This window comes from Rhea americana, unplaced genomic scaffold (genome assembly GCF_003343005.1).
Source record: "Rhea americana isolate MKP2758 unplaced genomic scaffold, rheAme1 scaffold_29, whole genome shotgun sequence".
Taxonomy (NCBI): domain Eukaryota; kingdom Metazoa; phylum Chordata; class Aves; order Rheiformes; family Rheidae; genus Rhea; species Rhea americana.
In genome coordinates this window covers 3,433,435-3,446,763 of record NW_028186412.1, presented here as the reverse complement: position 1 = coordinate 3,446,763, position 13,329 = coordinate 3,433,435, and the positions used below count along the sequence as shown (strand labels likewise).

At 33.4% G+C, this 13,329-nt stretch overlaps 1 protein-coding gene across 1 annotated transcript in view; it reads right to left on the bottom strand.

The window, feature by feature from the left end:
* Nucleotides 1–13,329, bottom strand: part of DYNC2H1 (dynein cytoplasmic 2 heavy chain 1) — a 170,341-nt gene that overhangs the window by 111,155 nt on the left and 45,857 nt on the right. Inside the window, exons 51-62 of the mRNA XM_085309033.1 lie at nt 12,485–12,598; nt 11,456–11,598; nt 10,338–10,419; nt 9,854–10,008; nt 7,889–8,026; nt 6,724–6,837; nt 5,687–5,847; nt 5,416–5,539; nt 4,557–4,678; nt 3,782–3,868; nt 1,577–1,703; nt 187–328 (exon numbers count right to left, since the gene is read on the bottom strand). Coding sequence (XP_085165159.1) covers nt 187–328; nt 1,577–1,703; nt 3,782–3,868; nt 4,557–4,678; nt 5,416–5,539; nt 5,687–5,847; nt 6,724–6,837; nt 7,889–8,026; nt 9,854–10,008; nt 10,338–10,419; nt 11,456–11,598; nt 12,485–12,598 — 1,509 coding nt within the window. The remainder of the gene's footprint in view (nt 1–186; nt 329–1,576; nt 1,704–3,781; nt 3,869–4,556; nt 4,679–5,415; nt 5,540–5,686; nt 5,848–6,723; nt 6,838–7,888; nt 8,027–9,853; nt 10,009–10,337; nt 10,420–11,455; nt 11,599–12,484; nt 12,599–13,329) is intronic.

The following is a 13,329-nucleotide window of genomic DNA, read 5'->3' as shown; positions in this document are numbered from 1 at the left end:
AGAGAAAAGAGAGAAAAGAGAGAAAAGAGAGAAAAGAGAGAAAAGAGAGAAAAGAGAGAAAAGAGAGAAAAGAGAGAAAAGAGAGAAAAGAGAGAGAAGAGAGAGAAGAGAGAGAAGAGAGAGAAGAGAGAGAAGAGAGAGAAGAGAGAGAAGAGAGAGAAGAGAGAGAAGAGAGAAAAGAATTACTTTCAAGGTCTGCTGATTTTGTCCATTCATCCAAGCTGGCTTTTCTCTGGTCCTCTGGAGCAGCAGAAAGATAGGTAATAAATGCAGCTGCTAACTGAGCTCTTTTAGGCAATGTAGCCAGTTCATCTTCTATCTCTGACACCTTAAAGACAAAAATTTGGAATGTATAGTAGTGTTACAAAAAAAAAATATCCTATGTTAAGATTGCTCATAAGTTATAAAAAGTGGAATTAAATCTGCCTGTCACTGACAATACAATTTGCATTTCAGGCTTCTATATCTAGCAAACCTACTGTAACACAGATGTGAAAGTGCAGAAAAAGTTCTTTTTAGTTCTGAGCATGGACAGGTGTTTTTCAGAATTTAGCTACTAAGATCCAGGAATCTGATTTCAGTTTGCCACATATGAGCATTTAAATAATTAATATAATAAGAAATTGGAGATCCTATAATATCACTAGTTAACACCACTTATGCAGATACCAAATACTACATGAATCTATTCTACTCAAAAATGTGATTTGCTGCAGACTCACATGATAAAATACATTTTTATGTCTTTGAATACCTTATTTGCACTATACCACTTCTGCTTTGAGATATTCAAATATTTTGGAAAAATTTAGGGTATATCAAAATAATATAGAAGACTGCCATAATTGGCTTGGAAGTATTGTCACATTTTTGCTTCCTTTAATCAAACTGACTTTAAAAAGTGACACTTAAAAGCAACTTTTTAATACTTCCTTTTTACTTTAAAGTGAGATGAACACAGCTTTTTCTCCTCTAACCTAAACCACACTCTCATTATGGGACGAGTACCTGCATGCCTAAAGGTTTGTCAGTTTTTCTCCAAAATATCATTTGAGCTAGTAAGATATACTTTCTCTAATTTAGAAATAGAAAGGTTTGTGAACACATAAAAGATTTCAAAAGTAACACAAAATTTTGATTAGGTCTACATCAGCATTTCCAAGATAAAATAAATCACTTTCTTTGTATCTAAGATAATGACTGCCTAATACTTTCCAAAAATCTATCCCTTATAACCGTGTCACAAGTTGGACAGTGTAAATGCTGAAAAGCTCAGCCATCTTAACAAGTACCTTATTACTGTGATTGAAAATGGTGAAAAAACATTAAATATTCTWTATCAAATGAACTTTTCACACATTCCATATCTATCCGATATAGGTAAAATAACTTGCACAATGAAATAAAAGGAAGTTTCATAAGGAAAAAAAAAGTTTTCATTTCTGATGAGGAATCATATAATTGTACACTTACAAGATCAGCAGAATGCTGATAACCCATAATCTGCAACGAGTACAAAAACTGTCTTTTAAAAAGTATCAGTTATAACATGTATTTTATGAAAATTTTCACTAACCTGGGTGTTCCATCTTTTGTGTTCCCTATCTAGTTGACTTATGAGTACCTCTGCAGCTTCCAGTGTTTTCTGAGCTTTACTTAATTCAGCTTCAAGTTTTGCTGCTTCCGTTGTTCTACTCTGGAATCTGTAAAACAATTACTGTTTGTAATTGCTATCAAAAACTACTAAACTGATGAAGAATTTTCAAAGAAGCCTAACTGAACTTGTCATGAATTCCTCCCTTGTTATTTACAAAGAACACAACTACTACAATTCTCTTTTCTACTTTATGCTTCTTTGGCAGATGAGKACATTAGATTTTTCACTAACAAAATTTAGACATCCTGGTGAGACTTAAAAACATATTTCCAATATAAAACATAATGCCTGAAAAATCATTTTGTCTTCCATTTAAACAGTCTGACTTGATTATAGTGGTTGATGTTAAGCCTTGTTATGTGYCTAGTCATGACAATGGTAGGCTCAGTGCCATAATATAGATTTGTAACTTTTTGGTAAATTGTTACTATAAAAGCTTTAAAAGGGAAATCTGCTAATCTATGTATGAGCCCAACACAATACACAGTACTCTATTTTGTAAACTACTACAAAATAAGAACATGTGCTAATCAATAAGCAAGTTCTTCATATTCTTTTATAAAATTTAATGCATAATTAATTATTGCATTTAATAAATAATGTAGCTTTTAAATTTAATACAGGTATTTAATATCTGTAAACAGAGACAGTATCTAAGTTTTCTAAGACATCGCTACACATTATATCAACGACAAGAATTTTCCAGTTTCTTTGCAGACTACAAAACATTATTTTTAATAATGTGTACATGTCAGGTTGTACTGATTACAAAAAACTACCTAATTAGAAAAATCAAACTAAACGTTTGGACTAAAACAGATTTGAAGAAAATATAAAAAAGTTCACCACAACAATTTTTATCCCACTATATGTCAAATTCTTGACAAAACATTGAACGAAATGGAGATAGCCAACTAGCAAGCCATCAAAAAAGTAGATCAGTCAGAAAGAAATAGAACAGTCTTTGTTCAAGCTGAGATTAATCAAAGTCTTGTACAGGAATGTTTCCAAAGTTCTAACAAGATGTTAAAGTTCCCTTAGAGATATAGTGGAGATCAGAATCCTGTGCTGAGGAAGCAAGGCAATAAGCAGGACTAACAACTCTGGACTTCAGGAGAGCAGATTTGAGCCTCTTCAGGGAACTACTTGGAGGAATTCTACAGGATAGGACCCTAGAAGGAAGGGGGGTCCARGAGAGCTGGTTAATTAATATTAAGCATCACTTTCTCCAGGCTCAAAAGGGTTGCATCTCTATGAGTAAGAAGTAAGAGACATGGAGCTACTGGAGAGAGTCCAGCACAGGGCTACAAAGATGATTAGAGGACTAGAGCATGTGCCCTGCGACGAAAAGCTGTGAAAGCTGGGACTGGTGAGCCTGGGGGAAGAGAAGACTGAGGGGGGATYTTATCAATGTGCATAGGTAAGTAAAGGGACGGTGTCAAGGGGATGGGGTCAAACTCTTTTCAGTAGTGCCATGCGACAGGACAAGAGGCAACAGGCACAAACTGAAACACAGGAAGTTCCACCTGAATATGAGGAACTTCTTTCCTGTGAGCGAGACAGAGCACTGGAACTGGTTGCCCAGAGAGGTTGTGGAGTCTCCTTCTCTGGAGATATTCAAAGCTCATCTGGATGCGATCCTAACATGCTCCAGACGATCCTGCTTGAGCAGGGGGGTTGGACTAGATGTTCTCCAGAGGTCCCTTCCAACTTTACCCATTCTGTGACTCTGTGATAGTGAGAAGCAGTTGTTTTAAAGGAGCAATTCTTGTGAGCTATGAGACGGACTGCATTTTAAAACACAAGGTTGCCCAAGAGGTTGTGTAGRCTCCTTCTCTAGAAATATTCAAAACCTGCCTGGACACAATCCTGTGCAAGGTGCTYTAGGCGATCCTGCTCAAACAGAGGGGTGGACTAGATGATCTCCAGAGCTCCCTTCCAACCTCAACCGTTCTGTGATTCTGTATTTAGGTCCACTGATGATGTAGTCAGCCTAATGTGGCTACTTTTGATGTAAATATCCACAGTGACATGTTACATTTGGTCAGAAAAATCTCATCGTATTCAAACTGTAAAATCATCAATGTTTTGATTTACATCTTGAAATAAACAAAACCAACATACTTATCTTTCAGTTCTGACACTTTTTGACCAACAGAGTTCAGAAGATCTTCTAAATTCTGTTTTCTGTCTTCAGTTTTCTTGAGATTACTAAAAAAAAAAAATGTAATGTTTGTTTTAAGACTATGAATCAAAAGGGAAAAAATGTAAGTGTAACAGAAATGTTAATACACAGAGAGAGCCAAACATAGTTCTTCCTTATGGTTTATATTAAAAAAATCTGTTTTAACTTTTTTAAAAGTTCTGGCTGCTTTTTATCACAAAGAATAGTTTTGAAAATGCACACTAAGCATATTCAAATCTATTCTTAAAAGCAGAGATTCTCCAAATTCTTCCAGTATAGAACTTTAAGTCCTCACAAAATAATCAGTAGAGATCCCACAATTTATGGTTGGTCAGAAGACTATTTTATATCCACATGATTCTAAGGAGAAGCTGACTACACTTGCCACCTGGCTGAAAAAAACAGGAACATGGGTTTCACTGACAAAACAAGTTTTAAACATATCTATGATGTTCATCTCTCCCAAACACATTTCAGATGAGACTGGTAACTTGGGTTTAGCCAAAACATATCCAAAGTATAGCTCCCAAAGGAAAAAAAAAATGTACACTTCTGCTTTGTCCGTGCTTGCATGAGCATTCCACCATCTATGGGCCAGGAATGGTTTGGGATTTCTTATATTTTTAAAGAACTTGAATTCYTCCTCACTGGCCTTAGTCTCACGCACCACTGTTGGAATTAAGAACATTTATTTTGCAATGGTCTCTAACTTACGCTTCCAAGCCAGCCTTTTCTTTTTCCAAAGGTTGTATTCGTTCTAGGACATGGGAATACTGGACATTGGCGTTCACCCAAGAGGCTAATGGAGCGGCTGCAGCACTGGCTCTTTTAGCATTCTGAAAAAACAGAATCAGTTCCAAAGAGTCCTCTAAGTAAAATATTAYTGACATAAATACAGAATCTGCAAAGATTCACCAGTTATCAACACAGATATGCAGATTAGCCAGCTCCTCAATGGAACAAAACTTTCAAATCATTACAAACAGATTATATTGTAGGCCACCAATTTGTGTAAAGAAAATAACAGACAACTCTGAAGCTTCATTGAAGTTATAAAGTTCTAAATGAATCCATCATCTATCAGTGCTCCTTTTCAGGAAATTATCACCTTCCTTTTAAAAATAAGGAACCAATATTTTAGAATTCCTTTTAGTAGCTACTGCCAAATTAGGTCTCAATATCACCAAGCCATTTAATTATCTTTTTTTCAATTAACCATGAAGTTAAAGACTCTGTTACAATGACACAAAAAGCTAGTTACAACGCTTTTACCTGCCTTCTGATTTGTACCAGTGACACAAGATCTCTTAAGAACTTTAATGCCTGATGACTTATTCTCTCATCCCATCTCTCCTCAACTTCCAACAAATTCCTCGCTGTTAGAGGCAGTATGCAACAAAGTAGCAGAGTAGCCTCTGCTATATTTTTCTCTTTTATTGACAWAGACTTTTCTTCTGTAAGTAGAATTCATTTTCATTTTTCAGTAATTTAAGTGCATGTTTGTAAATCAGAAAATTYTTTGTGTGTTTTCTTTTTTTTTAATTTTATTTTATATAGTGAAATCAAGAATTACCTTCGGATCAAAAGATGTTCTATTTTTGGAAAGTAATTCTTCAACACTCTCTCGTATTTCTTTTGGAATGTTACGGGCATCAAAAGTTGCTATGTCTTCTCTCACTCCTCTTTTGGCCAAGAAACTGTAAAAGATATTAAATAGTTAAGTTAAAGATGTTATTTCTCTATGAAACTAAACTATTCTGCAGATACATTATTACTGAGTATAACAGAAAGTATTTCATTTTTTAAATTGCTGCCTACATTTAAAGCTTAAATAAAATCCTCACCTCTTCATGCTCACCCATGATGTATCAAAAATTCCCATCAGTCGTAAAACTCCCTCTAGWATGTCTCTGATTATGTCAGGAGGCATCCGTAATGACCGGATTTCTGACAAAGACTCTGGCTTTATATTTCCAACAGCTAGTTTAGCTTCATTAACCAGTGGCTTAAAACATAAAAATGTGTTAAAAAAAATATGCGGCTATAAGGAAATGAGCATTTGACTTTTCAGTTTTCATACAATTTCCTGTTCTTTTTTGTGTTAAATACTTTATTACCTAACCAATAACCTTTGATATGTGTTTAYGTGAACAAAAGTTACTAAAAAATTTGGCATGTATTTATTTGTGACAATATACTTCCATATAACACTGTACATTATCATCCTGACATTCTGAAGCTTTTGATTCAGCACTTTAATTCATAAATGTTATGAAGATCTTAGTATYGGTCATACATATATGATATATCCCAAAATGATGGGATGAAAAGTAAAGACTGAATATCATGACTGAAGACACATGCCTCCCAAACGAAAAGGTTGCCTAATGCTCTCTTGAACAAGCAGTTTACTACAGTGCCATTAAGATATATAACTTCCAGAACTAAAAAAAATAGTTGGAAAAATATTGGTCATTGAACTATTCCTGTTAAGGTGATAATGCCAAGCCCTAGGATATTATCAGCTTCACCCAGGAGAAATGATATAGCTTGTCTAAAGAAGGTATTAGTAAAAACCATGGACCTCAGCTGTAGACTGTCCCAGGAGGGAAACAGTAACTGGAGGTCAGATTTGCTCTGAAAAATCTTATTAGAATTAACATCAAATAGAAAATAAATTTGAATGATGAAAAGACAAGATAAATCTGGTAATTAGAATGAACTGTTTTCTAATACATGAAGAGTTTTAATATCTAAATAATTGAGAGTAAAATATTAGAAATAACAAGATAAATCCTATAGAATTATTTTGCACGGCAGAACTTGAGTCAGCCAAACAAACTCAGACTGCAAAAGATTACTTTTCCTTATCAGTTCTTACCTGAACCTCTTTTAGCTCATCTTCAATTTTTCTTTTTCTTTCTTCTATTTCTGCAGCTTCTTCTGCTATCTGTTGTTTTATTTTTTCCATTTCTGTTTTCTGCTCACTAGCACTCTGTAAGAAAGATTATCTTTAGGTTTCACATTTATACAGATTCCATTCTTCACATTTCTCTTATTTCTTTTAGTCTTCATTATAACTTGTACAGCACCAGTCATGCTACAATATCTGAAAATATTTAATGATAGGATAGTTTAATTAAGAAAAATATATAAGCACTTAACCTCTAGGTTTAAGTTGATATTTGTTTGACTAAATTAGATGGAACTTAAGCACTTATTTATCACATCTCCTTCTCTTTCTTTACTGTACCATGGAGAAGATTTATACTCCTACTTTTGGGGCTCATATGACTTAAAAAATGTTAGAGGCTATTTACACTTTCTGCTAAACTAAATAATCAGAATTCCATTAACACTTTTTTGATGTTGCTGGACCATCATGCTTCATTGCTAATGGCCTATACTTTGATTTTGTCCTACAATGTAATATCTGCTACCTGTGCAACATGTAACTCTACTGGACACAGATTTAAACAGAAATCAGGGGAAATGAGATAAAAACTCTCTGAGACTGCTGTATACAGAACAGCAGGTAACATACCAAACAAATCACTTTTTCTATCRTTCAAGTTCAAGGAGTTATAAGGACTGAGATACTACCTACCCTTGTTTATGTTGATCTCAAAATACTAACTCATGAAATAAGCACTTTCTCATGGATCCAGAGAATTAATCTGTAAGATTTATTACTTAAAATACTGCAATTTATCAATATTTTCTTGGAAGTTCTTATTTTTAAGAGATATTAAAAAATGGATCAGCTTACATTTATAAAGTTCTAGGAAACCTTTCAGAGTAATCTATAGTAGTAAATATTACTCAGGTGCAAAAGTGACACTGATCTCTTCCTACACAATCAATTCAAATATGATTTAAATTATCTAATCCTCTCAGTTCTGTTGCAAATTTTTTCAAGCACCAGGGCTCATTCCTGGCAATTCCCTTAGGCGTATTCTCTTAAAAAACAGAAAGCAAAGTCAGTTAGAGAGACCAAAACAGAAAATGATTTTTTTTTCCATTGGTGATGTGATCATATACAATACCTGCATAGATAYTGTAATTTCCTGGAGGGCAGCATCAGCTTCATCCTGCTTAGTTTTGAGTAATACACTTTGTTCCCCAGCTTTTCTGTTCAATTCATCTACTAGGGCTTTAGCTTCATTCATCTTTGAAACACCTGCCTATAAAAGTTCATAAGAAATAATTGTTTAGCAAGAAATTGTAAACAAATTTAAGCAAAGGTTCTTTACAAGAAGTATGCAGACACTAAAGGTCACATAGACTATTTTTTTTTCATTTTTCTTTATAAAACAGAATGCTTATTCCCAGCCAACTGCTGTAAACTCTGAGTTTACTCCCATTGTCTTTCACACTTGCTATGTGTGACTGCATATGATTCACTTTYTGATAATTTCAAGGAAAATCTCAATAGATTTTACTGAGAGTTCAATTGTCTTCTTTGACTTTGCATAAAATTTACATTCTGTATTTTCTCAGTGTTATTTACAATACCTTCTTAATACTATTTAGCTCAAAAAGGAGATGTGATACTCAATGTGTTAGTATAAGGTCTTTTAYTGTATCAAAAATCTAAAAACTAAATCCTCAAATAATAAATTTTTAAAAGAATAGCAAATGGTACAGCATTTCAATTGAGTTAAGCGATAATTATTTTCTCTCTAAAAGCAAATCTACAAAAGTTAAACAAACTAAAATAAAYTAGGCTACCCTATAATCCATATTTGTACATTCTCTAAGTAACATAGACGTGCATAATCTAAATCTCAGGTACGTTTTAGATAACAACTTTCTTTATCAAGACTTTCTAAATGATTTGCTTCATGACAACAAGACGACAAAATTGTTTCAAAATTTATTTGAAAATATTAACTGGAAGATGTTTGATTTAGGATATGTCTCTAATTTTCATGTAAATGATTACTTCTATTTAGCCAAAGAAGAGAACAAGGACATCAGTGTTTGTCACAAATAAATCATAGTCCACTTTCAATTATTTTCCAAATAAATAGTAAAATCCACAATTTCTACCATGACAAACTCRTATCTTTGTAAACTGCTTAGTACGGAGATGGAAGAACATTTGCAAGCAGAATAAAAAGAGCATACAGCATAAGGCAGGGAAGTTGTATGCTTCTGACAGATGCTTATCCTGAGAACCATTTATTTAAGAATTAGTTTGGCAAGTGGGGTTTCAGAATGGAGAAGAGTAGCTGAAATGGAGGGGAAAAGTTTTGTGCCCTAAAGGATCACACAGAACTTTTTATAAATATATTATGAGAAGAAAAACAAGGAAGTATTGACATTCAAGTGCATTTCAAAAATAAGCATGTTATAAATAGAGAACAGGAGTAACAGGTAGTTAGATGAGTAACAGGTAKTCTGTGAGATGAAGTGTATTTGGTCTAAAGCTGCATAAAGTTTTGATTTGTGAAAAAGGAGTTTGAAATAAACTCCAAAATATAAAGTGAGGATGTCACAGACAAGGGAATCTCAGTCTAAGTTACAGAGGAGCACCACGAGGCCAATAACAGCTTGTTGAACTAGAAAGATGCAAGAATCACACAGAGAATGTAGTTGAAGTAGAGATAAACGGATGGATTATGGAGCTACAGCGGGAAAAAGTATACAAGCAGAGAATGAGAGTTAAATTGAAGTAAAGATGGTGGGTTGGTTGCAACACAATTCCACCACACAGGGCTTTAAAAATTTAAAGTACTTGCAATTACTATCAAAAAAGCATATTCATTCTGATATATATAAGGAAATGTTAATGAAAAAAAGAAAATATCCTTCATTCTACAAGTCATATGAACAAAGATGTGCTTTAAGACTCAGACCAGTCCTCTCCTGAAACCACAGCATGAGCATGCACAGACAAGAAAACCTCACACAACCATGCTAGCAGCTACCACTCATAATACACAAAGTATTCCCAAATGTGAGAGTATTTTGGAAAGCTGTATGTCAAAAATGTTTTAAATACCTACCTGCAAGTGATTCTGCCTTTTTATCAGCTCTCTTCGTTTGCTGCTATTGATAGTACTGTATATGCGAAGAAATSTCATATACCTGCTGGGGGTTGCTCCATACAATTTACATGATTCATGGATTGTCAAAAATGACTTCAGAAAATCAGAATCATCTGTACAACATAATTTGATAGACAGAAAATTAATATAACCATTCTTATCTTACATAAAGTAACTAAAAATAATACAACGTGTTTTTTTTGAGGAATTAATGATCAGTCTTTAAAACCGAATATATGCAGCGGTTGCTCGTGACAGAAGACACTGGGCTCAATGACCCAGGATGCACTTCCCAGATTAGCATTCCCATGTGAACAATGTCAAAATCTATGAATCTGCGTGCAAATCATCCATGCCCAACCGAGCACTGAAATAGTGTGTTTAATAATAATTAATAATAGCTAAAGAACAGCCATACTAATTTGCTCCGTGCAAGTATTACCTGAATGTTTTTTCTTATGTTCCTTATATGCTTTCCCAGTTTTTTCTTGTTCCTCTGATTCATTCAAAAGCATTTCAGGTATCTAAAAAATAAACATGATTTTTTGTATCAAAGATATGTATAAAGAAAATTTAAGATTAAAAAAATAATTTTAATTGCTAATCTGAAAAGACTGAAATGTACTGTCTGGGTTGTTTCGGGGGACTGGTGATATATATATGTGTAATGTGTACTGCATACATGTATTTGTGTGTGTGCCTACTGGGAATACATGTCAAGCCTTGCTACTTGTTGGACTTTGGGGCAAGGAGCTGTGGCAGCCTCTTCTCTATCAGAGCACCAGATTCGGCAACCTCCTGACATATAAAAGTACCATATATTGTTCTCAAACCTACATTGTGAACATCCTGAAATAAGTAGATTTTGATCCTAAAAAGAACACAACGGCACTTTTCCATCAAGCAAAACACTTTACAGAAATTCAGGAATAACACAAGGTTTAAAAGCAATCACAGATCAACATAGTATGCATAGAGCACACACGTAACAAACCTAGTTTTAAATGAGTTCTCATGCATAGTAATAATAGTGCATATCATCAGCGTATGCTAGTTGACCAAATCATTTTGTTTGCAGTCTATYTGAACATTTGTTGTGCTTAAATATTGCATTTGTGCAGAGTCAAAGTAGCAAGCATTTTGTTCAAACCAGCCAACAAAGAAAACAAAACATATCCTTACTGGTGAAATAACACTGCTTAACTGTTCTATATAATTTTCTGTTTTTATAGCATTGCACAAATTAACTGAATAAGCACAGAGACAATTGCTCCTTCACTAATTTAGATATTTTTTTTCTTCTCTATCAGAGCTCAGTTATATAAAGGTATTCTTTTAAACAAATGATATCACAGTTTTTTGATTAATGGAATACTTACAAAATATCTACAGAGAATAAAAAATAAATAAATCTAAAATTATTAAGGAGCTTTTTTCAAACCCTTTACAAAACACACTTTACCCTTGCTTTAGCTGAGAAGCATGTGAAAGTAGAAAGATGGCATTCACAAAATAAAGCTAGCAATGTTCACTACTTTCCTTTTATTACTTTCTTTTTACCTTTCTCATACTGTTTTCAGACCAGCYTTCCATCCACAAGACCTGACATTTCTTGTACAGTGCTGGATTACTTTCACAATTTATTGCAAAATTTAAATTGGTAGAATCCATGATCAAGACAACATGCAGATTCTGTTGGATCCCTGAAGGAAATGCAACAAATTTAAATATTCAGTAGATAGCAATCTGACTATGCAATAGACTTATTGTAAATACAAATAATTTTACAGACATGACTGACATTCAATGCTTATCATAAAACAATTTCTGAAAAAAAAATACTATTACACTTCACACTGTGGCAGCAATGTTTATAAATGTAACTGAAGAAAGAAATTAATGGAATGTCATGCACTGCCACTGTGTATATCAGTGTCTTTTTTTTTTTTTTTTTTTTTTTTTAGAAGTGACGGTAGTATTTAAATGGTTACTACTTGTTTACTTTCTAAACAACTTTGAGACAATTAGAAGTACTTCCTGGGCCCTTGACTATGGCCACCAATTTCTGTTTCAGTCATATACTTCTATCTATTTCTGAACTATTTTATCTTCCTATTGGTCTGACAAAGAAGCACAAGTAATTAGGAAACCTTTCTGTAAACATAAGCTTTCTTAAGACAACTCAAAATCCAAAGTGATTTGTAGGCATAATCATTTTTTCCTGAACTTAACTGACAAATATAAGGAGACTGTTATTAGATATACAGTCTAAACAAAGTAGAAAAGAACGGAGACACATGCTTTCTTCCTTCCAAATGACTTTCAACAGCAAAATTCTTAATAACTTTGCAGATCATGGATACAAAATTTCAGATAGATGGCAATATTTAAGCCAAGAATTATATTGTTATATTCCTTCAAATACCACACTATAATCATTATTCTATCCTGTTTTTAATATAACTATCTGAAAGTTAAAAATGTACACAAAACTGAGATCATTATTAGCAATTACTTGTTCATTATTATATCACTTTTGTATCCTTCTGTAATTAATAACTTAAAAATTATATAATTCTGATCACATACTGTATGTGAAGTAGTTGAAAATTGGCCCTGTAAATCCATCCTGTGAAGCTTGATCCTTCAGAGGAGATAGTAAGGGTTCCAATTCTTCTATTTTATATAGTCCAGGAACTTCTCCTATTTGAAGAATGAATTTAAAATGTCTGATCAAATACACCAGAATTCTTCAAATTCCTTTGAACAGTCAGTCTAGTGAATTTCAGCGTGGCAGTATTTACCTCCCTACTTTCAAAATAAACAATATCATTAAAACAACAAATCAGGTGATAGTGATTTAATTTAACAACCTACTTTTTAACAACCTACTTTGTGTCACTGAAATATACTTTGAACAGCTCAGTCAAACCTACCAAAAATAGTGATCCATACGAAAACAGACTTCATAATGCATCCAAAACCAGAAAAATGAAGCAGGTAAGTTATCTAGGCCCTCCCTCTCTAATTTAAGACTCAGTCATAAGGATTTAGCATTGCATGATAAAAATGTGGTACTGTAAGATGACGTGAATTTGCACCTGTGAGCCAACTTCTAAACTACTGTAGTTTTCCAATCAATGCTTTATCTCAAATTAATTGTAACTGTGATTGACTCACCATATTAGACTGAAAACTGCAATATAAAAATTGTAGAGCTTTTTTTTTTCTTTTGTTTTTGGAGGGGGACAGAGAGACAAGGAAAGCAAAGGATATTCACAGAACAAAAAATAGAGCCTGCCCAAAAAGCATTTAGTAAGTCATATTAAGTCCTTCAATGATCTCTCCGCTCAAGCAGCAAAACTAGATACAGAAATAAAGTAACTTTTTATTTGTTATTATATTATTTATTATCTTGTTACTTTTTGAAGCTT